Below are 26526 nucleotides of genomic sequence, written 5' to 3'. Positions count from 1 at the left end.
TCCCTGTCAGAAACAAGTTCATCTCGGACCACAGTCCCCTGCTTATTTGAGTTATCACAATTACCTTGACCTGTTTCCTTAATGTCCCTGTTAAGGTCAGCAAGGGCACTGTATCTGTTATGCAGGGACACAGCTAAAGCTTTGGGTTTATGGTTCACAGCTCTCACTCTGCCAGATCCCACAGTTGTCCACACTGCCCTTCTCCTGCAGGATCTTTGCGGTAGAGGGAGCTGATAGTGTGGAGGCTCAGTAGAGTAGGAGGGCTGAACTGAACACCTAATTTCTGCCTGAAGAGCACAGATTACAGACCCTAGATGAATAATCTTTCCTTGTAGACTAGTAATTTGTGTACATATAGGACAGTTTCCCAGTTTGAAAAGAGTGCTGCGAAAGACAGCTGCAAAACAAGTGTTGCACTGAACTAAGGCAGACATGCTGAGATGAAAGGAATCTCAGATGCACTTGCCCTGAATATACCACCATTTTTGATTTTGTTATATGATTTGCACGCCGTTAGGTGCGCTGGCCGCTACTGTGCCCCTCCACCCACTTCTCCTTAACTCACAGTTTTGTAGCTTTTCCCAGCAGCCTCTGGCAGTTTAAAAGCAAAGAGGGTCCAATCAGCAAGGACTTAGCTACTGTGCCCCTCCACCCACTTCTCCTTAACTCACAGTTTTGTAGCTTTTCCCAGCAGCCTCAGGCAGTTTAAAAGCAAAGAGGGTCCAATCAGCAAGGACTTAACTACTGTGCCCCTCCACCCACTTCTCCTTAACTCACAGTTTTGTAGCTTTTCCCAGCAGCCTCAGGCAGTTTAAAAGCAAAGAGGGTCCAATCAGCAAGGACTTAACTACTGTGCCCCTCCACCCACTTCTCCTTAACTCACAGTTTTGTAGCTTTTCCCAGCAGCCTGGGAAGTAGTTGGTTCACATGGTGTGGTAGGATGGAGTGTAGTTGGTTCACATGGTGTAGTAGGATGGAGGGTTTGTTGTCACTGTGTGTTGGGGTGAGAGAGAACGGGGGGGGGGAGGCTCAGCTAATCTCAATGTACACATGTTGTACTTTAACAATAAAGGTTTATTTATTTATTTTATTGGCCGCCTAGTGGCCAGAAGTATAAATAGCTGCATAGAAGCTTTGATTAACAGTTCAGTTCCTGCATTCAATAAAGCATGTTCCTGCCTGAACTCTCTCGCCTCGTCTCCTGCAAAGAACCCAGTACACAACAGCAGCGTTCCAATAACTCAGGGGCTGCCACAAAAAAGAGGAGTCAAGCTATTCTCCAAAGCACCCAAAGGCAGGACAAGAAGCAACGGATGGAAACTAATCAAGGAGAGAAGCAACCTGAAACTAAGGAGAAATTTCCTGACAGATTAACCAGTGGAAAAGCTTGCCTCCGGAAGTTGTGAATGCTTCAATACTGGAAGTTTTTAAGAAGAGACTGCACAACCATTTGTCTGAAATGGTATAGGCAGAGTTTCCTGCGTAAACAGGGGGTTGGACTAGAAGACCTCCAAGGTCCCTTCCAACTCTGTTGTTCTGTTCCATTCCATTCCATTCCAGTCTATTCTATTCTATTCATTGAGTACCAAACAAACAATGAGTACCAGGACAACAGTTTCATCTCAAGCACCAAATTCAGTGACTTTCAAAGCAGTAGAGTACTGATGTACAGCACCTTTCCTGTAAGTTGCTAAGGTTTTGCCATTTTCAGTCTGAATTTTTCGTTTTAATTATGAAGTTTAAAAGAATTGAATCAGGTAGGAAACTGGCAGGCACTAAGCCAGCCATCTGTGGACTTTCTGGGCCTCCTGAGCATCAGGGACTTCTACCAACCTAAACCAACCTTGCTCGACCTAGTGCTCTCAAAATGTGTTGGATTACCCTTCCCGTGTTTATGAAGCATGGAGGCATGGAGGCCATCTAATCAGCCTCTCTCACCTGGGGCTTTCTAGTTGCAGTGGGACCACAATTTCCAGAATCTCCATGTTAATTGGGAATGGGGGCTCAACACATTTGAATTCTAGACTCTGCTTTCAAACTATTATTTTAAAAAAACAATTGCTGGAGTTCTCGCTTTGACTGTTAAACAACTTCCAGTTAGGAAGCTTTTCCTGATGTTTTCCAACATCTGCTTCCTCACAAATACCATCCTGAACTTCAAGTCTGCTCCATCTTCCATCTGGGCATTGGATGACCACTATCTTCTTCATTCTTATCCTCAATTCAAGTATTCTTTGTTGGCTTTGTTCCAAGTTAGGAGTAACATGCCCTAAAAAAGATGGCACATAAAACCAAGATGGAACTTCCAAGGTAGAAAACATTTCACAAAACATTTAATTCCCACAATCTGAGCCGCACAAAGTTTTGGCTTATGCCATTTTAAGCACACTGGTTGCACTGTGGATGTCTAGATTTTTTCAGCCTGTGTCATTGCCTCCCTGGACATCGCAAGTTCCCAGAAGGCAGATTCTGATGCCAGTTGGGAAAGAGGGAGGAAAAATCCTAACAGGAACCGTAGTTGCCTAGAAGGCTTCTTGCTGATGGACATGTTTAAACAGAGATTGGATGTGCATTTTTTTTGTTTTAAATCTATGACATATGATTCTAAGCTTGAATAGGGCCTTTTGCTCAGAATATATGTGCACTCCATTTTGAGAAATGCAAGGCCTTCTAAAGCAGGGGTCTCCACACTTGGCAACTTGAGGACTTCAACTCCCAGAATTCCTCAGCCAGTCAGGCACTAATGATAGTTTTAAAGCAGAATTCTGAGAGTTGAAGTCTACAAGTCTTAAAAGTTGCCAATTTTGGAGACCCCTGTTCTAAAGGAAACACAGATAGAGGAGACTCCTTCTACTTCATTCCAAGCCAACTCCAGAACTATGTTTTCTTGAAGTTGTAAATAGTTCCTCTTCCAATTTTCTTTCTTTATTCAAAATGTAATAAAAAAGAGACAATGGGGCACTTATAAATGCAAATAGTTTATTATCAATGAGCAACTGGTACTAGCTTTTGGCCTGGATATTACTATTAAAAAAACTATACAGCCAAAATCTTGGTAATACTCCAATATTTGCTGTATATTTTTTCCATTCTTTTTTTTAAAAAAAAACCTGTAGTACTGAAAGACTTTTAGCCAAAGTGCATTTTCCATTTTTTTGTCCATATACACATTGCACAGTACATAAATAATGACACTGTAAAAATGACTCCATAGTTACAAGTATAATATATATTTTTTCATTCATGTGTATATATGTACATGTGTATACATACATACATACATACATATATATATATATATGTATGTATGTATATGTATATGTATATATATACATATATTCACAAACATACATATATATACACACACACACACACACAAACACACACACACACATATAAAACTTTATATTAAATCTAGATAGATGATATTTTGGGTCCTCGGGCTTTGCTCCTCAGCATCCAACAGCTATCTGTTGTTTGTGTTGAGCAAAATTTCTAGCCAGCAGGGACAGGAGGTGATAAACTGCCTGGAGTAGCAGGGCCCCCAGCCTTTCGCAAAGCTGATCCGGACACTATTCGGGTCATAGGGCCCATCTGGATACTCTAAGTCAGTGACATGCTTCAAGAGACAGGACTTCTCATAGTCAAAGGCCTTGATCGAATATCCAGGCATCACTTTGTGCACGATTAAGGTTCGACAGTTGGGGATGTCCAGGGTTGGGGAATTGACAAAGATTGGGTGTTCGCTTCGGTTGTAAGCCCACACACCATCTGCTTCTTTGCTGAGCAAAATCCCATATCCGATTTTGTTCCGAGTCCTCTGGACTGTTTCGTTTCTGTTCTCCAGGCTGAGCTGTCCGAGGCAGAAGCCGTTTCCTTGAGGTAGGTCATAAAAGATACTGACAGATTGTTCATACACTGTGTAGAGGCGGCCCACGCGTGTCCGATGCTCCCAATAGGCGACGCTGCACCAGTGACTGTGCTTCATGGCATCAGGCGACATGCTGGCCTCTGGAAAGAGAAGAAGGACAGGTCAGGTCAGCCCAAAGCTTTGAACCAACATGGTTGCTCAAGGCCTAGCTGTCAGAACAGCCCCCTCACTGCCAGTCTGACATGAACCCTGGGGGGGAGTTGGAGGAGGGGGGGCACGAGGCCTGAGGGAAAGTGAGCGAAGACTTCAAGGTCGTTTCCCTGGGAGAAGAATTCCAACAGGTAGAGTGACTGTTTCCAAAACATCTCTTGGGCAATGAGAGACAGAAAATGGGAAGGGACAAAGGGAGGAAAGTTAACTGGCAAAAATCTGGTGCCAACTCTCAGTTCTGGCTCGTACACTACTATAATTCAGTTAACTTCTAGTAAACCATACCTTTGTCAACAAATGCAGTTAAAGATCGTTTTTACTTAGAAGCCCAAGTTGAGGCAGATCTGCCGTTTTAGCCAAGTGGCCCCTTCCACAGCTGTCAATGAACATATCATCATACAAAATCATTATTCACAGATAGCTTTATTCAGGATTTACCTAGCTGCAAGTATGGAGGCTTGGAGAGGAGCGATGTTAGCACTTGCCCTTTCCTTCCAGAACCCACAACCTCCAAGAAATAGACTGAGCAATAACTCAGAGGGAAGGGTTTGTCTGGAAGCTTCTGGAAGTTTCTATGCTGGGAATCTCAATCCTGAAATGACCCCCAACGATGAAATAACATCTTTCCAAGCAAGTAAACCAGAAAACCTAGCAGGCTCTTTTCCAACAAGAGGACACAGTGGAGAATTCTAAAGATGACCATTGACTAAATAAATTCTTCATCAAGGCAACCCCTCTCTTCCTTCAACTCCAGTCCAGCTTTTTTGCAGGACTGTTTCTGCTAAGTTGTGATTTTTGCATTTGACCCCTATGCCTCAGCCACCTTTGTCCTTTCCATCATCCAGGTCATTTATTCCCTAACTAAAGGAATGTTGCAGCTTCCCACCACATGGAGGGGTGCTGATCCTCATGGATGAGATAGGAAATCATGCCACAAAATGCGTCCCTGTTTTCTGCAGCCTGGAGGCCTTGCAAAGGAGACAGGAGCAGCTGGCCGGGTCTGAGCTGGCCAGTGGAAATTTTGTGCTGCTCACCAACCACAACACCCAGTCCTGAGCACCCTTTTTCTGTCACTGCCCTGAACCTCTTGGCCAGGAACTCACTCCATACCACGGACTACCATCAGAAGCGAAGTTGGGGGGGTGGGGGGGAGAAAATATCCTACAAGGAGTCCTCGACTTACAAAAATTCATTTAGTAACCATTCAAAGTTACAACAGCACTGAAAAAGTCTGTTTTTCACTTACAACCATTGCAGCATCCCTGTGGTCACATGATCTAAATTCACATACTTGGCAACTGTCTCATATTTATGACAGTTGCAGTATCCTGGGGCCGTGTGAACCCCTTTTACGAGTCAGTGTAAAATCAAGTAAAGTCAATGGGGAAGCCAGATTCACTTAACAAGTGTTACTAACAACTTCAGTGATTCATTTAACTGTGACAAGAAAGGTTGTAAAATGGGGCAAAATTCACTTAACAATCATCTCACTTAGCAACAAAAATTTGGGGTTCAATGATGGTCATAAATTGAGGATTACTTGTATTTTGTTATACTATATTCTACAGTTGAAATAACAATGGAAAAAACTGAAACCAACTCTACAACGAACCTGGCTGCAGCCATTTCCTTTGTTCTAAGTTGCCACAAGATTGGGAGGGGGATGAGGATTTCTACTAGTCTAAACTTTTTACTGTCCTGTGGGAACCAAAGCCATTTCTGTCAATTAGACAGGGGCTGGAGCATTTAGTTAGAAAGCCCGCCAAACTCTTCTATTGGGGAACATAGCAAATTGCATAGCACTGGGGTGGGAAGTTTAACTTTGTAATATTAAAATAGAATAGAGCTGGAAGGGATCTTGGAGGTCTTCTAGTCCAGCCCCCTGCTCAAGCAGGAGAGCTTATACCATTTCAGACAGGTGAATGTCCAGTCTCTTCTTAAAAATCTCCAGTGATGGAGCGTCCACGATTTCTGGGGGTAAGCTGTTCCACTGGTTGATTGTCCTCACTGTAAGGAAGTTTCTCCTTAGTTCCAGGTTGCTTCTCTCTTTGATCAGCTTCCAACCGTTGTTTCTCGTCCTGCCCTCTGGTGCTCTGGTGAACAACCTGCCCCCCTTTGCCTTGTGGCAGCCCCTCAGATACTGGAATACTGCTATTATGTCTCCCCTATTTCTTCTTTTCTTTAGACTACCCAAACCCAAGTCCCTTAGCCATTCTCCATATGTATACTGTTGCTCTCTGAAGGGAACTTCAGACTTGGTTTGACTTTTGACCATGCCAATACTATATAACCAATAAATATGTTCTCTGAGGAAATCTCAAGCCTCAGAGTTCTGATTTGTTTGGTCTTCTCTGTCAGAACCTTGACAAATGGGTGAATACAACAGTACTCAGACTAATTATAAACAATGGCATAGCAGCCACTTTCATCCATTGGAATCTGTACAAAGAAATTATTGTTGGTTTCCCAAATGTAGGACAAACAAAAGTTGAGAAAGTTGTTGAAAATGAGGTTATGGGATTTTTGCAAACAAAATGATTAGGATCTAGGACAGTGATGGTGAACCTTTTAGAGACCGAATGCCCAAACCACAACCCCAAACCCACTTATTTATCGCAAAGTGCCAGGGCTGCATCAGCATGGGGGGCATGGGGGTGTGGCCCACTGGGTGGGTATGGCTGCGGGTGTTACAGCAGACTGGGTAGGCGTGGATAGGGTGGGCATGGCCACCTCTATTTTGCTCATGGGGGGGATGCCTGTGAGGGCTGGGCAGGGTTGGGGGAGATCCACGGGGTCTCTGGCAGGTGGGGCAGTGGGAAAGAGGCCCAGCATAGAATGAGGGAGAGGCACACAATCCTAGCTGGGGCTGGGGGGCCGTGGTGCCCATGGGGATCCACCTTTCCCTGCTTGGGGTGGCCTTTGGCTTGCTGGGTGTGGGCATGCACTACCACCTCTACTCGAGCTTGCTAGCTGGCTGCTCCACCTAGGGTGGGGCTGCCGCTCCGGGCAGCAGTGGCAGCCTAATGGACTTGCACAAGCTGCTGGCAGTGGCAGCGGGCGTGCCACAGAGACGGCTCTGAGTGCCGCCTCTGGCACGCGTGCCATAGGTTTGCCATCACTGATCTAGGGCATCACATTCCAAATAATGCCATAATTGGAAGGAAAAGAGTAATTTTTGCAGATATGGCAGTTTTGAAGATAAAAAAAAGATTGAAATGGATGGATTATGGAAAAGTCATCCTTGTAGTGATTGATACATTAAGTGGAATAAGAGATTACACAAATTTTTGCAAAGAGTACAGATTTTTACAAACCAATAAGACTTTTCTGGCTGTTATGTCTCACAATGATATTTGGATAATTTCTAGGTTCCTGGCTGGAATCTGAATTTCCAAAGAGTTCCCTTCATCCTGTGTTAATTTTTTGATGAATAAAAAACAAGGTCAAACAGAGCGTCTCTCCTCTTGGCTGTTTAATTCTTGCTTAAACCAGAATCTAAGATGTGTTGACCTTTTCATTTCACCTTTATCTGGAACCCTTCAAACCTGAACAGCCCAGAGACAGCCCTTTCTTCTGTGCCTTTTTTTTGGAGGGGGGCATGAAAATACTTTCTAGCAGCCTCAAAGTTGTTTAAGAGATGCCATGTTTAAATAACTAAGCAAATGGAGCATTAGAAGGTTGTCCCTTTGCTCCTATTGCAGTCTGCATGCCATGACTAGTTTCCCCATCTCTGGCTGGACTCCCCCCCCCCCAGGTCTTCTGGAACATCAGCCAAGCATTCTTGGTTTGTGGGAAAACCCTGAACCTGGTTCAGAGATTCCCAACAACCTATCTCAAGACTTCGCCCTTCTGACCTTGTACCTTGATGCCATCAAGTCCAATTAACTCTGAAGTCAAGCTGATACCATCATTTTGCTTGAGAGAGCAGCCTGACTCACTGGATTTCAAAAACAGAGGCCTACTTTCTCTCTCCCACCCACCCCCTTTCATTCTCAAATTTCACTGCCCAGGGAACCAACTCTAAACTGCTGTTGTTTTGCTAAAGATTAACTAGAGTTGTAACTCTAGTTTTCAAAGGAGAAAGGAGAAAAGAGGAGGAGGGGAAGAACTAAATGCCCTCTTCTCCCCCAGGCAAAACCTTGGACCAAGAATTTTTTTGGACCAAAAAACAAAACAAAACCCCAAAATGAGTTTAGGCTACTTTAACCATTTCAAAAGCATGCTTGTGAGAATGCTCAAGATTAACAGCCACAGGGAAAAAGTGCCTGTGTGAATTGTTCTTCTGCAATTTGTCTCCTTGTATTATCAAATTGGCTGATGCGTTGATAAACCATGTTCAACTGAACCTTGAGGTCTACTAAAATACTTTTTTTATTGAAAAGTTTTAAAATACATTTTTAAAAGCATAAACTCCATCCCTCCCCCCCACTTTCCCACCCTTCCCCTCCCCCCCTGACTTCCCAGAGCTGAATACAGGGTATAAACTTTAACCAACTTAAGCTAAAATATGCTAACCAACTAAAAAAAGACACTTTAAATTCTATTGCACTTTAACTCCTCTTAACATAACTAAATAACTAAATAATAATAACTAAAATCAAATAAATAAATAAATAAATAAAATAATACATCATATAATACTAATACTTATTCATATACTAAATGAAACCTTCTAATCCCATATTTATTCTGAATATAATCGATCCATCTTCTCCATTCCAAAATATATCTCTGTTGCGAGTGTTCTTTCAAATATGCTGAAATCTTTGCCATTTCCGCCAAGTTGGAAACTTTTAAAGTCCACTCTTCTATAGTAGGCAGTTCCTCCTTCTTCCAATATTGCGCTACCAAGAGTGATGCTGCCGTAATTAAATTTAACATCAATTTAATATCTATAACAGTACAATCTGTAATAATACCCAACAGAAATAACTGTGAAAACCTTATCTTTTTCTTAAATATCTTCTGCATATTCCACCAAATTTTAATCCAAAAAGCTTTAACTTTTTTACAAGTCCACCATATATGATAATAGGTTGCATCATCACAACCACACCTCCAACTTTTAGGCTAATAATTCGGATACATACATGCTAATTTTTTTGGGTCTAAATGCTATCTATAAAACATCTTGTAAAAATTCTCTCTTAAATTTTGTGCCTGTGTAAATTTCACATTTCTGACCCATACCTTTTCCCAGATATCCATCGCTATGGGCTCCTGAAAATTCTGGGCCCATTTTATCATGCAATCTTTAACAAGTTCCGTTTCTGAATCTATTTCTATCAGTGCATTATATATCCTCCTTATATGCGCTGGACTTTGATCTCTTATTTGTTTAACCAAATTTCCATCAGTTGTCGAAATACCAACTTTCTGATCCTCCTTCCATCTAGCTTGTAACTGACCATACTGAAACCAAGTCCGCACTATTCTTTCTTCTTTTAAAATATTGAATAGCTTTAATTGCCATACATTCCTTTCCATTCTAAGAATATCTTTATATGTAGTCACATCATGTTTGAATCCCACACTTATATTTTCTATTGCATGATTAGGTATTGCCCAAATTGGTATTTTATAATTTAGCTTGTGTCGATATTTTTTCCAAACTCGCAACAGGGCATACCTTAATATATGTGTCTTAAAAATATTATCCACCTTCTTATCATACAATAAATATGCGTGCCAACCAAATAATAAATCAAATCCCTCAATACTCAGTAATCTCCCTTGTGTTAGATTAAACCAATCACTAATTGATGATAAAGCCGCAGCCTCATAATATAATTTAAAATTGGGCATTTTAAGACCACCTCTTTCATGTACATCTTGCATTATCTTAAATTTTACTCTTGGTCTTTTCCCTGCCCAAACAAATTTATTAATACCTTTCTGCCATTCTTCCAAATTTGAATCTTTTTTGAGTATAGGTATCATTTGAAACAAAAATAAAAATTTTGGTAAAACATTCATTTTCACTGCTGCGATTCTTCCCAATAAAGACAATTGTAATTTTTTCCAACTATCTAATTCTTTTTGTATTTTTAACCATAACAATTCATAATTATTTTTATATAATTTCGTGTTTGGAACTGAAAGATATACCCCCAGATATTTAATCTTTTTAACTATTTCAAATCCTGTTAATTTTTCTAAGACTACCTTTTGTTCTGTGGTCATATTTTAGGCAATATTTTAGTTTTTTGCGTATTTATCTTAAATCCAGAAACTTTTCCATATAACAATATTATCTCCATCAGGTCTACAACCGACTGAGTCATCCGCAAACGCTCTCAGTCTATAATCTTGATCTCTTATATTAATTCCCTTAATTTTATTTGAATCCCATATCTTAATCAATAATATTTCATGTTAAAACAAACAACAAAGGTGACAACGGGCACCCTTGTCGTGTACCCTTTTCAATATTACATGCTTCTGTCAAACTACCATTAACTATTATTTGAGCTGTTTGCTTCTGATATATTGCTCTAATTGGTTGTAAAAACTCATCCCCAAACTCCATCTTCTCTAATACTTTAAATAAAAATTGCTAATTCAATTGATCAAAAGCCTTTTCAGCATCCAAAAAGATCAGCGCAGCAGAGACCTGGTTATTTCTCTCCAAAAATTCCAATAAATCTACAATATGTCTCACATTATTTTTCATTTGTCTACCACTTATAAATCCTGTTTGATCACTATGAATCATTTGCTGCATAACCTTCATTAATCTATTTGCTAAAATTTTTGCAAATATCTTATAATCAATATTTAAAAGCGATATTGGCCTATAGTTTTTGGCTTGGGTAAGATCTTGATCTTCCTTTGGAATCAACGATATAAAAGCTGTTTTCCACGATGGAGCCACTTCTCCTCCAGATTGAATTGTTCTAAATAACTCTTTCAGAGGTTCCACCATTTGTAACTGTAAATTTTTATAATAAATGGCAGTCAAACCATCTGTTCCAGGTGCTTTACCCACTTTTAATTGTTTAATTGCCAAAATAATTTCTTCAGCATTTATCAATTGATTCATCCCTTCCCTTTGTTCTTATGTAAGTACAGGGATATTCACTTCTTGTAAATATCTATCTATATCTAAACCTTGAATTTTATCCCCGGCATATAACTTAGAATAAAATTCAACAAAAGCCTTTTTAATATAATTTTGCTGAAACATCTCTTTACCCTTATATTCTATCTTATCTATGTTACGTGACCTTTGTTTTTTCCTTAACAAATAAGCTAGCCAACTATCCGGCTTATTAGCATTACAAAAAGTATTGTGTTTAACATACCGCAGGTTAGATGCCACTTGATCTGCCATCAACATATTAAAACTGACCTCTTAACAAAGTAATTGCTTCCTTCACCCTCTTATCAGATGGGTTCAAAGTTAGAGCCTTCTCTTTCCTCTTGATTTCCTCCTCTAACTCTTTACACTTGTATTCCAATCTACGTCTATATTTATTATTCAAGTATATTAACACTCCTTTCATATAGGCTTTACTTGCATCCCAAACCATTTCAATAGGAGTACCCTTATGCATATTTATATTAAAAAATTCTGTCAACTGTTTTTTACATTCATCCACATTCTCTTGATATCTAAACAAATTTTCATTTAATCTCCAAGATCTTCTATCTTTCCTCTCCTTATCCAATTACAACCATACTGGACTATGATATGATAAAGTTCTTGGACATATCTTAATCTTCTTAACCCTAGAAAAAAATCATTAGTAGTTAATACAAAATCAATCCTAGAAAAGGATTGATGTCGATCAGAAAAAAAGGTAAAAATCTTTTTTTTCCAGATTTCGTTTTCTCCAAACGTCTCTCAATTCCAAATCATCTTTCATCTCAAAAAAAGATTTAGGCAATCTGGTATGATTCGGAGTACTTTTAAAAAGACCTTTTTTGTCATTCTATTCATCCAAGACTCCATTCCAATCTCCCATCAAAATACACAATTTATAATCCCATTGAATTATTTTATTATGTAAAAATTTATAAAATTCTCCTTGTTGTTGATTAGGTGCATATAGTCCAACTAAAAGTATTTTCTTGCCTTCTATTAAAAGTTCAATTATAACATATCTTCCTTGTTTATCAGCTTCAATTAAATTGGCTGTTAAATTCTTCTTTACATAAATAACTACTCCATTTTTCTTATCTAAAGCAGACACACTAAACTGTACACCCAGTCTGGAATTTATCAAATATTTTTGGTCTGATACACGAATATGCGTTTCCTGTAAGCACACAACATCATTTTTAAATTGTTTCAAATACTGAAATACTTTCCTTCTCTTTTGCGGGGAGTTTAAGCCATTAACATTCCAGGTTAGAAACTTTGTCGCCATCTTTTGTGACCTGAAGCTTTTGGAGCGCGTCTTGCAAAACCACAAGCACCTGCCTCTTCGGTCTCGCTCCTCCCACTGCTTCACTATAAGTAGATTCTTGAGATATAATTGTGGATTTCTGTTCTTCTTGTTCTTGTCTTATTCGTCTGGTTGCAGCACATGTCATTCTTTGTTCCTTAACCTCTTCTAATGATGCCTGGGGCTGCACAGTTTCCAAAGTTTGCTGAAGTTCTTTAACCATCCGCGAAATGACTTCTTCATCTCCCTGTGTACTCTCCATTTGTGTCTGTCGCCCTCCATCTTCCTTCCTTCCTTTAAATTCTGGGGATGGCGGAGAATATATTAGAATATATATTTCAATATATTAGAATAAAAGTCTCGTGCCTTCAAAACTGTGTTGAGATGGTATCTTGTGCCTGAATAATTCACCACCAAGCCTATTGGTATCTCCCATCTGAACTGAAGCTGACGTTTCTTTAGTTCATCTGCCAAAAAAGTAAAGTCTTTCCTTCTCCTTAAAATTCTCGGTGGAATTTCTTTCAAAATTAAAACTTCTTGATCAGCAACTTTAAATCTATTGTGATAAAAAGCTTGGATAATCACATTTCTGATCGATCTCTTTGTAAAATAAACAACCACATCTCTAGGTAGTTTCCTTTGCCTGGAAATCCAAGAATTAACACGAAATATTTTATCTATATCCCTTATAATTTTTTCTGCTTGACAGCCCAAAATCAGTTCCAGGGCTTCTGCCAGTAACACTTTCAAGTTTTCCTTTGGATTCTCTTTCAATCCTCTTATCCTCAAAGCAAACTCCATATCTCTATATTGTATCATAACCACCTCGTCCTCAGTCTTATCTATTTTATTCTCAGCTTCTGACATTTTAGCATCCAATCTCAAATTATTTTGATACACCTCTTCCACACGTTCATCCAAATGCTCAATGCAAACTGCCAGCCCCTGAAAGGCCACTAAAATGTCCTCTCGTATTTCTTTATTCTTCTCATTAATAAGTTCAGTTATTTGCTGAGATTGATTTTTTAAAGCATCTTGTAAATCTTTTAATGTTAATGCAGGTGCAGGTACCGCAGGGGGTGGCATCAGTGCCTGTAATGAAGAATGTTGAACTGGTGATGCACCAGTACTTCTAGGAGCAGAAGCTTTAGCTGATTTAGAGGCCATTTTGACACCCAATTAATCTTCATTGTGCACTTTCACTTTTCCACTCAGCTTGCAACTTTGTTTCTCCCCTCTTAAATATACAAATCCTTAAGTTCACTTTTAAACCAATTTCAAATATTTTGCGCAGAGTGACTTTAAAAAAAACGATTTCTTCCTTCTCAGTCTTTATATTTTATAATATATTCCTTGTCCTTTTATTTTTCACTAACAATTCACTCCTGCGCCATCTTTCTTCCTTTCTTTTAGTATAAACCGGAGTTAAAGATCATATACTTGCTGTTTCAAAATTCTCCTGCACAGCTCTGCCTGCATCCAAGTAATCCAAAATACAATGTTGATTGCAGGGATGGTTGCAGTGTCCTGCTCTGTTCCAAAGCCTTGGAACAGAGGAGTCCCCGAGTCCAGAGCTAATTCAGGCTACGGGGGGGGGGCTCTCACCCTTCAACCCCCATAATAACAATTCTAGGGGTCTAGGGGAGCTCTACCCCTACCTGAATTCTCCCCCTCCCCTCCTTTCCCGAGTGGGGGTTTCCGAACCGCAAAAAAGCTGATTGTCGCTGTTTTTGCGGTTCAACGGAGAACAACAAGGCTGACGGTCAAAACGGCCACCATTGATGGAGCCTTGCCACCCGGAAGTCCGAAACGAGGTCTACTAAAATACTTGTGTCCAAACAAATCGTGCCACCTGCCACACAGTTCCTTAAAAACTAAGTTAGGAGGAGCATGAGGGCTTGGCCTGAAAACAACAGTCCTAACTTAATCATCATCAAGCCAAGGAATAAAATATGGTTTCTGAACTGAGAAGATTGAGGGAAACATGGGCAGGTTCAGAGGAGTTACTCAGCAAAGCAAGGGCAAAAGATGAACATACTTGGAAGGCCCTGAGAAGGGACAGGAACCTACATCCTTAAATGAGAGATTACTGCCCTTTGACAAGGTTGAGGCTCCTGCAAGTGACTCTTCCAGCTCATCTTCCAGATTTATATCCGATTCTGGCAGTCACCCATTGACTGATACCAGATCTAATGATCTTGGAGGTATTTCCTGGATGTTGTGATTCTGAACATTTGGACATTTGGGTGGCAATATATATTTTTGCATTTAAAAACAAAAAACTATCAGAGTGCTGCTGGCACATGAATCTTACTATAGATGTTTGTGGGATCTAAATGTAATAAAGTATTCATTCTTGGTGATAGGAAACAAAAAGAAAACATTTTGAGGTTTCCCAAACTCAAGAGACTTGGCATTCGGCCTTGATTCTGAAGGAAAGGCTCAAAAACTCAAAGGGTTACTGAAATGCCAGATTTTGTGGTGGAAGAAACAGTTCCTACTGAAAGCCAGTCAAGAAAAACAGCATTAATTGGAAAGGAAAGACTGGACATCGTGTAACTCAAGGCCTGGCTCATTCTCTAGAGTCATGGAAAAACTCTGCACTTGGACTCAGCTGGACTCAAAACAACAACAAAATGGTTCCTGATGCATCCAAATTCCACTGCCATCTTCCTCTGAAAAACAGAAATGGCTCCAAAGACATTTGACAGTGGCAAACAAAATTTAGAACATAGAATATCAGAGTTGGAAGGGACCTTGGAGGTCTTCTAGTCCAACACCCTGCTCAAGCAGGAAACCCTAAACCATGTCAGACAACTTGCTGTCCAGTCTCTTCTTAAAAGCCTCCAGTGATGGAGCGTCCACGACTTCTGGAGGCAAAAGCCATTCCACTGGTTGATTGTTCTCACTGACAGGCAATTTCTCCTTGATTCTAGATTGCTTCTCTCCTTGAATAGTTTCCCTCTTGTCCTGCCTTCTGGTGCTTTGGGTGGCAGCTCCTCAAATACTGCAACACTGCTATCACGTCACCCAGTTTTGTTCCTAATTCTTCTACATCTCTGTGGAGTTTCCAAAGCTTGTTAGATTAATTGGAACCACTTGACAGACTTTTTGCATGAAACAGAAAAGAATACAGGAAGTCCTCGACTTACAACAGTACATTTATTGACCATTACAAAGTCACAATGGCATTGAAAAAAGTGACTTATGACCACCTGTGCAGCATCCTCGTGATCATGTAATCAATATTCGGACACTTGGCAACAGGTTCATACTTGTGACGGCCGCAGTGTCCCAGGATCATGTGATCACATTTTGTGGAAGAGCACTTTATTACATTTTGAAAAGCTCATATTTTACAGGAAAGCCTGGGCAGGCCTGAAAATGCCGCCCTTCAGCATTCTGTCCACAATCCTTGAGGATGCAATGTGTGGTCATCTCTCCTTCAGGGTCAAACAAGTTTTTACTTCCTTAAAAGAAGTAGGTATTAAGACCTCTACTGAAAAAGATTTCTTTCGGAGATCTTTTAATTATGGGCCAGCCTCAAATATTCCATTCTTGGGGAAAAGGAGCAAGAAAATGATGGCATATGACAAGTATTCCGAATCTAACTAAGATTAGTGCAGGAAAGAAGGCGGCGCCACAGGGGCTAGGGATGTCTTCAAGCCCTTCTAGCCAGAAGTCCATTGAGGACATGCTACAAAGGGAAAGGCCAAACTCCTTTAAAGATTTACAAGTCCTCTTACAAAATATGCACGAAGCAATGACCAAGAACCATGAGGAGATGAAGAAAGAGATAGGTCAAGTAAGAAATGATACTGGTGAGCTTAAGGAAAGAATAGAAGTGATTGATGGTAAATTTGAGGGGATCCAGCAACAATTAATTAAAAACGAGCAAAGACTACAGGAAATGGAAGTGAGAATGGAGAAGGAGAAGAAAGTAGAGGATTTAAGTGAAACATTACTTCGGGCAAATAGGGAGCTCGAAACAACAGTGATATTCCTGGAAGCGGAGAAGGCTGCTCACTACTTGCACTTTCAAAATGTTAAAGAAAAAAAGGTGAAGATCTGCCGGATATGATGGCAGACTTAATGGCAAAGGCGCTTGGCATAGGGAAAGATGAAATGTTGACGGAAATTGACAAGACATATAGGGTTCAAACTAATTATGCGAAGAGACATAATCTCCCGAAGGAAGTACATGTAAGGCTGGTCAAAAAATCGATTCAGGATGAACTATTACATAGATCAAGAGAAGAGCCATTAGACTTTGGAGGACAACAGATAACAGTTCTCAAACAAATACCTAAAAGGCTGAGGGACTTGAGACATGGTTATCAATTCTTAACATTGAAATTGATTAGATATAATGTGAATTTTAGATGGCTAACCCCAGAAGGTATTTTAGTCACATGGCAAGATAGAAGGTACAGATTGGATTTGATAGAGAAGGCAGAAGATTTCTGTAAACTCCACTTTAATAATGAAGATAAAGTAGAAGTAGAAGATCAAGATGGAAGGGATGTAAGAGAAAGAGATGTAAGACGGATAGCCATAGAAGGGAAAGTATTAGGAGCAGAGGACAGAGGAAATAAATCTGGAAAGACTACAGAGATATATGGGGGTAGAGATAAAGATGCGAGAGAGCCCCGGACAATGAGAAGCACAAAACCTAGATATAAGTAAAATAAAGGGAGAAGAATGTAGGATCTTGTCCCTGAATATTAATGGGTTAAACTCGCCAATGAAAAGACGGAAATTTTTTAATAAACTTATTTGTCAAAAACTAGATTTAATTGCAATTCAGGAAGTTCATATAAAGGAACAACAAAAATATCTGTTAGATCAACCAAAACTAGGAAATCTATTTGTCTCATTAGATTGACAAAAAAAGTGGGGGGTGGCATTATACGTGAATGAGAAATTGGTAAACAAATTTATAATGGTAGCGAGGGTAGAATATTGATAGTTGAGGTAGAAATAAACTATAGGAAGGTGATGATTGTAGAAATAAATGCCCCGAATGGAAATCAAGAACAATTTTTAAAGCATTACATAATAAGATATGTAGTATAGACTACGATGAGATTTGTCTGTCAGGAGATTTTAATGCCATTTTAGACAACAATTTGGACTATAAGGGTAATAAGACCAGGAAAAGGAAAAGAAGAATATTACCGAGATCCTTTTTTAAATTAGCCAAAGACTTAAACATCCAGGATATATGGAGGGAAAGGAACCGCGAGGCTAGACAGTATACATTCTATTCTAACCGACATAGTTCATGGTCCAGGACTGACATGGTGTGGATGTCAAAGGAAATTAATTCCAAGGTCGAAGAGGTGTGTATAGAGACAAGCACCTAGGCAGACCACAACCCTATGAAATTTAGTTGGAGAGGCCTCAAAAAAACACCTAGATGGACTATACAAAGATCAACTTTAAAAGAAGATGACTTTAGGTTAAAGATGGAGAGAGAATTAGATTTCTTCTTTAAGGAAAACAGCTGAAGACACCTCCGTACAAAATAATTGGGATACAGCCAAGGCGATTATGAGAGGGGTAGCAATGGCATATATGGCAAAAAAGAATAAGGAGAAAAAACAACAACAGAAAAGGTTAGAAGGGGAATATAAAAGATTAGAAACAATATCCAACAGGAACCACCAAAAAAGAATGTCAAACAATTAATGGATTCAATTAAACATAAACTTAATATTTTAGACAAAGACAAATTAGCTCAACAGATGAGAGGTATAAAACAGAACTTCTTTGAAAATGCAAACAAACCGGGCCGATGGCTTGCATATAAATTGAAAAAACAAAAGGAGAAAAGTTGGATTAGTAAACTATGTGATGATAAAGGGAGAATACACTATCAAGAAGAGGAGAAAAAGATTATAGCTCAGGAATTTTATGAGCAATTATATAAAGATGATAGTCAGGAAATTGAGGAGAAAGCAGAGGATTACTTCCAAAAAGCCAAACTACCCAAAGTCACAGAGGAAATTAGAAATATGTTGAATGAAGGAATTAGGATGTCTAAGGCGATAATGGCTATTAATAAACAAAAAAATAATAAAGCATCGGGTCCTGATGGCCTCCCGATAGAAATTTATAAGGAACAACAAAATATTTTAGCACAACACTTATTGGAGGTGTTCAATGAGGTCTTGGAAGAAGCAAGAATTCCTAAGTCATGGTCTGAGGCAAATATAGTCCTTATCCCAAAAGATAATGCCGATCATACATTAATTCAAAATTATAGACCTATATCTCTACTTAATTCTGACTACAAGATATTTACAACAATCATAGCAGAACGACTAAAAAAGTTCCTAAATGATTTTATACATGTGGATCAGAATGGTTTCCTTGCTAAAAGGCAAACTAAGCACAACATTAGGGTAATATTGGACATGTTAGAGTATTACGAATTACATAGCGGACAACAGATGGCGTTGTTATTCTTAGATGCCCAGAAGGCCTTTGATAATGTTAAATGGTCATTCTTATATCAACAACTTAGATATATTGCTATGGGTGAAAAATTTACAAATATAATAAGGGCAATTTATACTAATCAGGAAGCAAAAGTAATTATAAATGGGGAAGCATCTAGGAAATTTCAAATACAAAAGGGAACATGGCAAGGCTGCCCCTTATCTCCATTACTGTTTATATTGACATTAGAAGTCCTAACGAGGATAATTAGAAATGAACTGCAGATAAAAAGATTAGACATTAAAAAGGAAACTTTCAAACTTCAAGCATTTGCGGATGATCTGGTCTTTATCATGGAGGACCCACAACATTCAGGACCGAAATTGTTGGAAGAACTAGTTAAATATGGTGAAGTTGCTGGGCTGAAAATAAATAGGTGTAAAACCAAGATGATTGTTAAAAATATGACTAATAAACAGAAAGATAATTTGGTTAGAATTATGGACAAAGAAATAGTTAAGAAAATAAAATATTTAGGAATCACTATCACGGCTAGATGCACTTCACTTAAAGAAGACAATTACGATAAAATAGTGAAACAAATAAAAGGTGATTTGGAAAGATGGGGAAACTTGAGTCTTTCACTACTGGGGAGAATTGCGGTGATTAAAATGAACGTCTTGCCTAAAAATCTTGTTCCTGTTTCAAAATATTCTAATACAACTTGATTCAAAAAAATTTCAAAATTTGAACAAACTGTCATTAAATTTTATTTGGCAAGGGAAAAAACCAAGAATTAAAATGAAATATTTGCAGGATGCAAAGGAAAACGGGGGATTTGGACTGCCAGTCTGGGAAATATATTATTATGCCGCAGCGTTAAATTGGATTAGAGAATGGATAATTCTGAAGAACATAAGATTACTAACTTTAGAAGGCCATGATTTACAATTTGGTTGGCATGCTTTTCTATGGACTGAGAAACAAGGATTATTTCCACATTTCCAAAAACATCAGATTAGACAAGCGTTATTCAATATTTGGAACAAAATTAGAAACCAAAACTATACCAAAGTACCAGTCTGGCTATCCACCCCTGAAGCAATTGTTTATCCAAATCTGTTTAATTTGGGTAATAACATTACATACAAAGATATTATGGATAATGAGGGGGAATTGAAATCTAGAAGCGAATTAGAACTACAAGGGATAAAATTAGATTGGTGGGCCTATCTACAGATACAATCACGATTCAGGAAAGATAAGAAAGAATGGAGGATAAATACCCAAGAAACTGCTTTGGATAAAATACTATTGGGGCCAGATGACGAACAAATAAGGAAATTGTATAGTTTGTTTCTGGGATATAAAATGTTTGAGGAACAAGTGAAGGAACCTATGTTGACTTGGGCCAAAAATTTGGGACATGGCATCGATCTTGACATATGGCAAACGCTCTAGGATAGAAATAAAAGGATAACACTGGCCTCAGCCTATAAAGAAAATTTATTTAAAATGTTTTATCAATGGCATCTCCCCCCAGCACATTTAGCCAAAATATACAAGACAATATCTCCTAATTGTTGGAAATGCTCTGAAGAAATAGGCACATATTTTCATGTATGGTGGTCTTGTAGTAAGACGCAAAGGATTTGGACTTGGTTAAAAGAAATACTAGGACGCAAAGTCGAGTTTAGACCAGAATTTTTTTTATTGGGCATAACAGATGAGAAATACTCCAAAGAAGAGTTATATTTGATGATCCATATCAATAGAGCAGCAAGAATATTGTTTGCCCAGAATTGGAAAAGGAGTGAAATACCAGAGGAAAGTGAGGTGACAAATAAAATTTGGGCGTGCGCAGAAATGGACAAATTAACTCTGGAAATCAAAAATAAAGATCAATCAGGCTATTATAAAATCTGGAATAAGTTCTACTTTTGGTGGGAACAAAAGGAAGGTCTCCATTTGAGTTCATGGATTGGTTGCTTGTTTTAAATATGGTATAATTGTATATAACTGATGTGTATATTATGTGTATATGTAAATCTCAAAAACAATGTAAGACAAGAATGTATGTCAGTCCGTTCACATCGTGTCCAATGTTTTAAACAATAAAATTTTATAAAAAAAGAAAAAGAAAAAAAGAAACCTCCTCCAAAACCTAGCTGTGAACTGCACCCCCCTGTCCGAAATTATTCATTTAGGGGTGGCTTTAGGACTGGTTAGATAATGTCACCAATTTAATAGCCCCCACCTAATTGCGAAGGCCTCCTTCTCCCAGATTGCCCATCTCCTCTCTCAGTAAATTTTTTAGAGGTGTAGGCACAGGGTTGCAGGACCCCACTTTTGTTCTTTTGCATTAATACAACTCCGACTGCCACGTTGCTGGCGTCAGCTTGAATTACAAAGGGCTCTCCTGGGCAGGAGTGCTTTAGGATCAGTTCAGCAGCAAATAGTATTTTTAAATTCTCAAAAGCTGTTTGACAGCTCTTAGTCTATGCTAGAGGTTGGCCCAGTTGCGCTTTCCCTTCTCCTTTGCCTGTTTTGAGTAGTTCTGTAAGGGGTAGGGCAATCTCGGCAAAGAAGGGGATGAATTGACGATAGAAGTTGGCAAAACCTACAAAGCTCTCAAGCTGTTTGCGAATCTTTGGGGGCTGCCAACCTATTCAATTGTAGGTTTCACTTTGGCTGGGTACATTTCAATGCCCTCGTTGGAAATTCTATAGCAAAGATAATCTAATCAGGTCTGGTAAAATTCACATTTTGACAGTTTGACATAAAGTTTGGCATTCAATAGTTTCTTTAATACTTCTCTCACCAGCTTTATATGATCAGTCATGTTTGTGCTGTATATCAGGATGTCATCAAGATACACCAGAACCACTTTGTATAAATAATCATGTAGGACCTCATTAATCAACTCCATGAATTACAGCTGGGGCCCCCTGTAGTCCAAATGGCATGACTTTGAACTGATAGCTTCCCATGGGGCAGTTGAAGGCAGTTTTTCACTTGTCTCCCTCCTTTATTCTCGCCCGGTAATATGCTTCTCTCAGGTCTAATTTAATGAAGACACTCCCCTTAGCCAGATGGGTTAGTAAGTCCTTTAGGAGGGGGAGGGGGTATTTATTTTCCACACTCACAGCACTGAGACCCTTATAGTCTACACAGAGATAAAGAGACCCATCTTTTTTTTCTTTAAACCATACAGGGGTATCACAGCAGACTTGGCCCATTCAATGAATCCCCTTGCTAGGTTTTTGTCCACGTATCACTGCATCTCCTCCATTTCAAGGGGGGACATAGTGTACATTCTCAGTTGTGGGAGTTTGGCTCCCAGCAACAGTTCAATGGAACAATCATTGGGCTGGTGAGGAGGCAGGGCATCACATTCTTTCTCACTAAATGCCTCCACTAGGTCCCGGTACTCGCTGAGGATGAGTGGCTCGCCTGGGGGCAGTGAGGCAGCCATGTGCGCTTGCTCATTGGATAGGCTAAATTTTCCTGTAACGTCTGTTGAATCAATGGGCCCTACAGGTAGCTTCACAGTTCTCATTCTTTTTTCCCACCAGATAAATGGCTTCCATTTGTCCAACGAGGCTAATCCTAGGATCATAGTTTCAGTCATTTTTGGAGCCACCAGCAAGCAAAACTCCCAATGCTCACCTATTTCTAGGCATAGGAGCTCAGTTAACTGTGTGACTAAAGTCCCTCCCATCAGGGAGCCATCAGCTTGCTCTCAAACCTCATGGGTTTGGAGAGCAGTTTTGCTCGTATGCCCATTTTCATGGCAAATGGCAAGTTAATGACGCATTGGGACAATTCAGAATCAACTACCACTTTTAAATCTACCTGTGTACCCGACTTAGGGATTATGAGTTTGGCAGGTAGTGAGAAAGGTGGGATGTGTTGACTCACCATCGGGTCGTTCTCTCCTTCGTCGTCGCTGTCAAAAGAGGGGGGGGTGAGTCCTGGCATCCTCTTGTGTGGGGGATGTGACTTGAGCAACAGATTCCTGTGTGATTCAGTTAGATTTTTCTCTTGTTGGCTGCTGGGCAGGTTTCTTTCTCACTGCTGGCCCCGATCTATTCTGCTGTTGGAGGTAGGGGACTGGGCAATTCAGTGTGCGATGTCCCTGCTGTCCACATCAGAAGCACTTGATTGGCAGGCCTGCAGGTGGCCTGGGTCTTTCAGCAGTTGCAGCAGTTGGAGGTTTTGGGGGGGGGGTGTTTGCCATTTGGGTTGCTCTGGCCTCGGCTCGGCTTCAGGTGGGGGAGGCTTCTTATAGCGTGTGAGCTGAACTTCTAGTCTTACCGCTGCCTGGTATCATTCTTGCAGCTGATCAGGTACTGCTCAATGGATGCAAGCCTGAGAGAGGTGATCGTCTAACCCTTCTTTGAAGTGATGGACTAGGGACTGCTCAGGCCACCTCTCTATGCGAGCAGCTATCTTGCGAAAACTTGTACGTACTTCAGAGCAGGCAGGCCGGCTTGCTTTATCTTATGGATTTGTTCTTCTGCTTTGAGGGCAATGGATGGGTCCCCACACCTTGCTCAGTCCTAGGAGGAAGAGGTGGGGGGTCGTCCAATTCGAGGGCTTGCTTGTTATATAAATTATTCAGCCATTCAGATGCCTCTCCCTAAGCTGGACGCAATCACATCAACCATAGCGGCTGGGTCAGGGTAGAGATAGGCACAGTGATTCACATGAGAGCGCACTTGGTTGAGAAAAAAAATCAGCTTCTCTGGGTCCCCATCGAAGGTTGCTCTGAAAGGTGGAGCAATCAATGGCTGCTGAGCCCCCCACTGTGGCTGTTGCACCCCCAGTTGCTGCTGGCCCCACCCTGGCTGCTGCTGCATTCCCAGTAGTTGCACGTTCGAGGGGCTGCTGCAGTCCTCCCTGCTGCTGGTCAGTGGGGAGCTGTGGCACCCTCAGTTGCTGTAGGCCCCTCAATGGTTGCTGAATGGGTGGGGGTTGCTGCTGTCCCCCCTGCTGCTGGTCTGCTGGAGCAGTGGCATCCTCAGTTGCTGTAGGGCCTCCTGTGGCCTCGGAAGGGGTCGTTGCTGGATCTCCATCATTTGTGGACCCCTCAGTGGTTGCTGTACATTCAAGGGCAGTGACCAACCCCCTTGCTGCGGCTGTCCTCCCCTCGGTTGCTGGTCTCCTGGCCTCTGCATCACCCCAAGTTGCTGCAAGGCTTGTATTAGCTGCTGCAAGCTCAGAAATTGCTGACCTCCCACCTGCAGGGGCTGCCATATTCCCCATTGCTGCAGGGGACCCAGACTGGGTGATTGATATGCACATTGGTTGGGGACTGGCTGTCCCAGCGACTGCCCAGGCCCTCATCTCATCGGAAGCGGTCAGGGCTTCTGGAGGGGTGGTGACTGGAGCTCTCTCTCTCTGTGGGGCTGGAGACTCTCGTGGGGGGCTTAAGGGACAGGAAGGCCACCTGATCTGTGAAGGAGAGGCTGGTTGTTCCTCTCGGCAGGAGTTGATGGTTGCCTCATCAATCATCCTGATCGCTGGCGTATGGGGAATGGGAAGGTTGCTCTCCGCTTCTCATTTCTACCTCCTCAAACCTATCCACCAACTTCTCCACTAACTGACTATGAGCTGCAGACAGGTACTTCCACTCACCCGAGTCCTCAGTGGCAGACAATCTGGTAACTCTCCACCGGCCTGAGGAACACGATATGCAGGAATCCCTTCATGGTAGCTCAACCTCGTCTGCTTTTGAAGCACTTGAAGGTGGCAAGGCCGTCTCGAGGTGTCTGGAATCTCCGCTGGGCTGGGCCCATTCCGATGACCAGATCAGCTGTCCTAGCAGCTTGGGTTTTGCTCCCAGCTGGGACGCTTGAATAAGCTCCTTCTCCACCAGCGCGCTGGCTGTCGCTCCCCCCACCAGGATAGCAGCTGCTGCTGGGGTGCTGGCTTCAGGCGTTTCTCTTTCTCCATGATGAAATCTTCCCCGAATCTTTATCAGCTTATCCCTTGATTCTAGGGACAGTGACTGGGGCTCAGGACCCCTAGATAGTTAGGAAATTTGGAGATTTTGGCTTAATGTCATGGTTCCGACAGATGAAACTCTTCAAAGAACTTTGAGGCATTGTTTTCCTTAAAGAATGTTTATTCAAGTAGCATAGCATCGGCATGTACATAGGTGAAGCTAAAATCTGAATTCCCCTCCCCTGAACACATAGTATCAAGCTCAATTCTCTCCTCTGATTAACAGTCATAAATCACATTCTTCAATTAGTTTGAAATGCAGGCTTTCCCTCCAGTTCTCCAACCCATTTCTTATCATCTCTTATTTCAAAAACCCTTGATTCTCACACTGCTACAATATTGTTATAACTAACTCCCATACACATTCCTCCTCTTCCCCACCCCCCACCCCCAGTATCATCTAATTTTAACTCTAAGAGTAAAACATAAGAAGGAAAATGGCTGCATCTCCAAGAACATGCGATGTTAGCAGCGTTGACACCAGCGTCTTAACTACTGAGCCATTACGCTGCCCTCCACTTTTTAAACTAGGAGTTAGGTGAAGGGAATGTAGCCTTCCAAAACTTACCAGAGCACTTGGCCACTTTCAGTATTATTGGCTTTGATACTCTTTGGGACTATGATGGATTTGGGCCTTGAGAGGTCTGTTTTGCCCAAAGGTGGGTGTTGTAGGCTGTTGACCTTTTGTGTCTATTAAGAGTCTGTCTCCTACACTATTTAACATCTATATCAGGGTTGTCCAATCTTGGCAACTTTAAGACCTGTGGACTTTGGCTCCCAGAATTGAACTGAAGAAGCTTCTTGGATTAGAAGTGAAGCATTTTCAAAGAAAACACTAAGAAAGTCCAATACTTCTGTTGTGCGAACTGCACTGGTTGCTGGTTTGCTTCTGGGCCAATCCAGTGTTGGTTATCATCTTTAAAGCCCTTCATGTCACGTGTCCAGGCTACCCAAGGAACCATCCAATCCCAATGGAATTGCTGTGCCCCACTCGCTCCGGCAAAAGGGCATGCTGCAGATCCCATCAGACAAAATTGTTTTCATGTTTTTGTATTTTGGCTTGTACGATGTTATAAATTGCCCAGGATCACTTGGTAGTGAAACAGGCAGCATATAACTGTAATAAATAAATAACAGAATAATAAGAGTTGGAAGAGAGGAGGTCGTCTAGTCCAACCCCCTGCTCAAGCATATACCATTTGAGACAAGTGACTAGTCTCTTCTTAAAAGCCTCCAGTGATGGAGCACCCACAACTTCTGAAGGCAAGCTGTTCCACTGGTTAATTATGTGAAATACAAGAAATGAAAACCCCAATCAAGTTTTTCATTACCCCACCACAACCAATAGTAACACAGCCTCCCCTGTTCTGGTACCTTCCAGAGATTCTGGAGGATGGTTTGCACCACTCTCAGGCAGCTTGTGTGTTAGAACTGAACAGAATGTGAGAACAGAATATTAAAACAGAGTAACAGAGTTAGAAGGGACTCCGAGATTGCGAGTTGAGACCCTGAGACTCAGAGTTGGAAGTGTTGGCGATGCTGTTTGGGCACAACAGCAACTGTAGTCCAGCACATCTGGCCACTGCTGCATTGTGGGAGGTT

At 40.8% G+C, this 26526-nt stretch overlaps 1 protein-coding gene across 1 annotated transcript in view; it reads right to left on the bottom strand.

Moving 5' to 3' along the window:
• Nucleotides 1-3121: 3121 nt before the first annotated feature.
• Nucleotides 3122-26526, bottom strand: part of SMAD6 (SMAD family member 6) — a 73954-nt gene continuing 50549 nt past the window's right edge. The window contains exon 4 of the mRNA XM_081337298.1: nt 3122-4011. Coding sequence (XP_081193424.1) covers nt 3467-4011 — 545 coding nt within the window. The 3' untranslated portion in view covers nt 3122-3466. The remainder of the gene's footprint in view (nt 4012-26526) is intronic.

This window comes from Vipera berus (genome assembly GCF_964194415.1).
Source record: "Vipera berus genome assembly, chromosome: 12".
Classification (NCBI taxonomy): domain Eukaryota; kingdom Metazoa; phylum Chordata; class Lepidosauria; order Squamata; family Viperidae; genus Vipera; species Vipera berus.
This window is presented reverse-complemented; position numbering and strand designations above follow the sequence as displayed.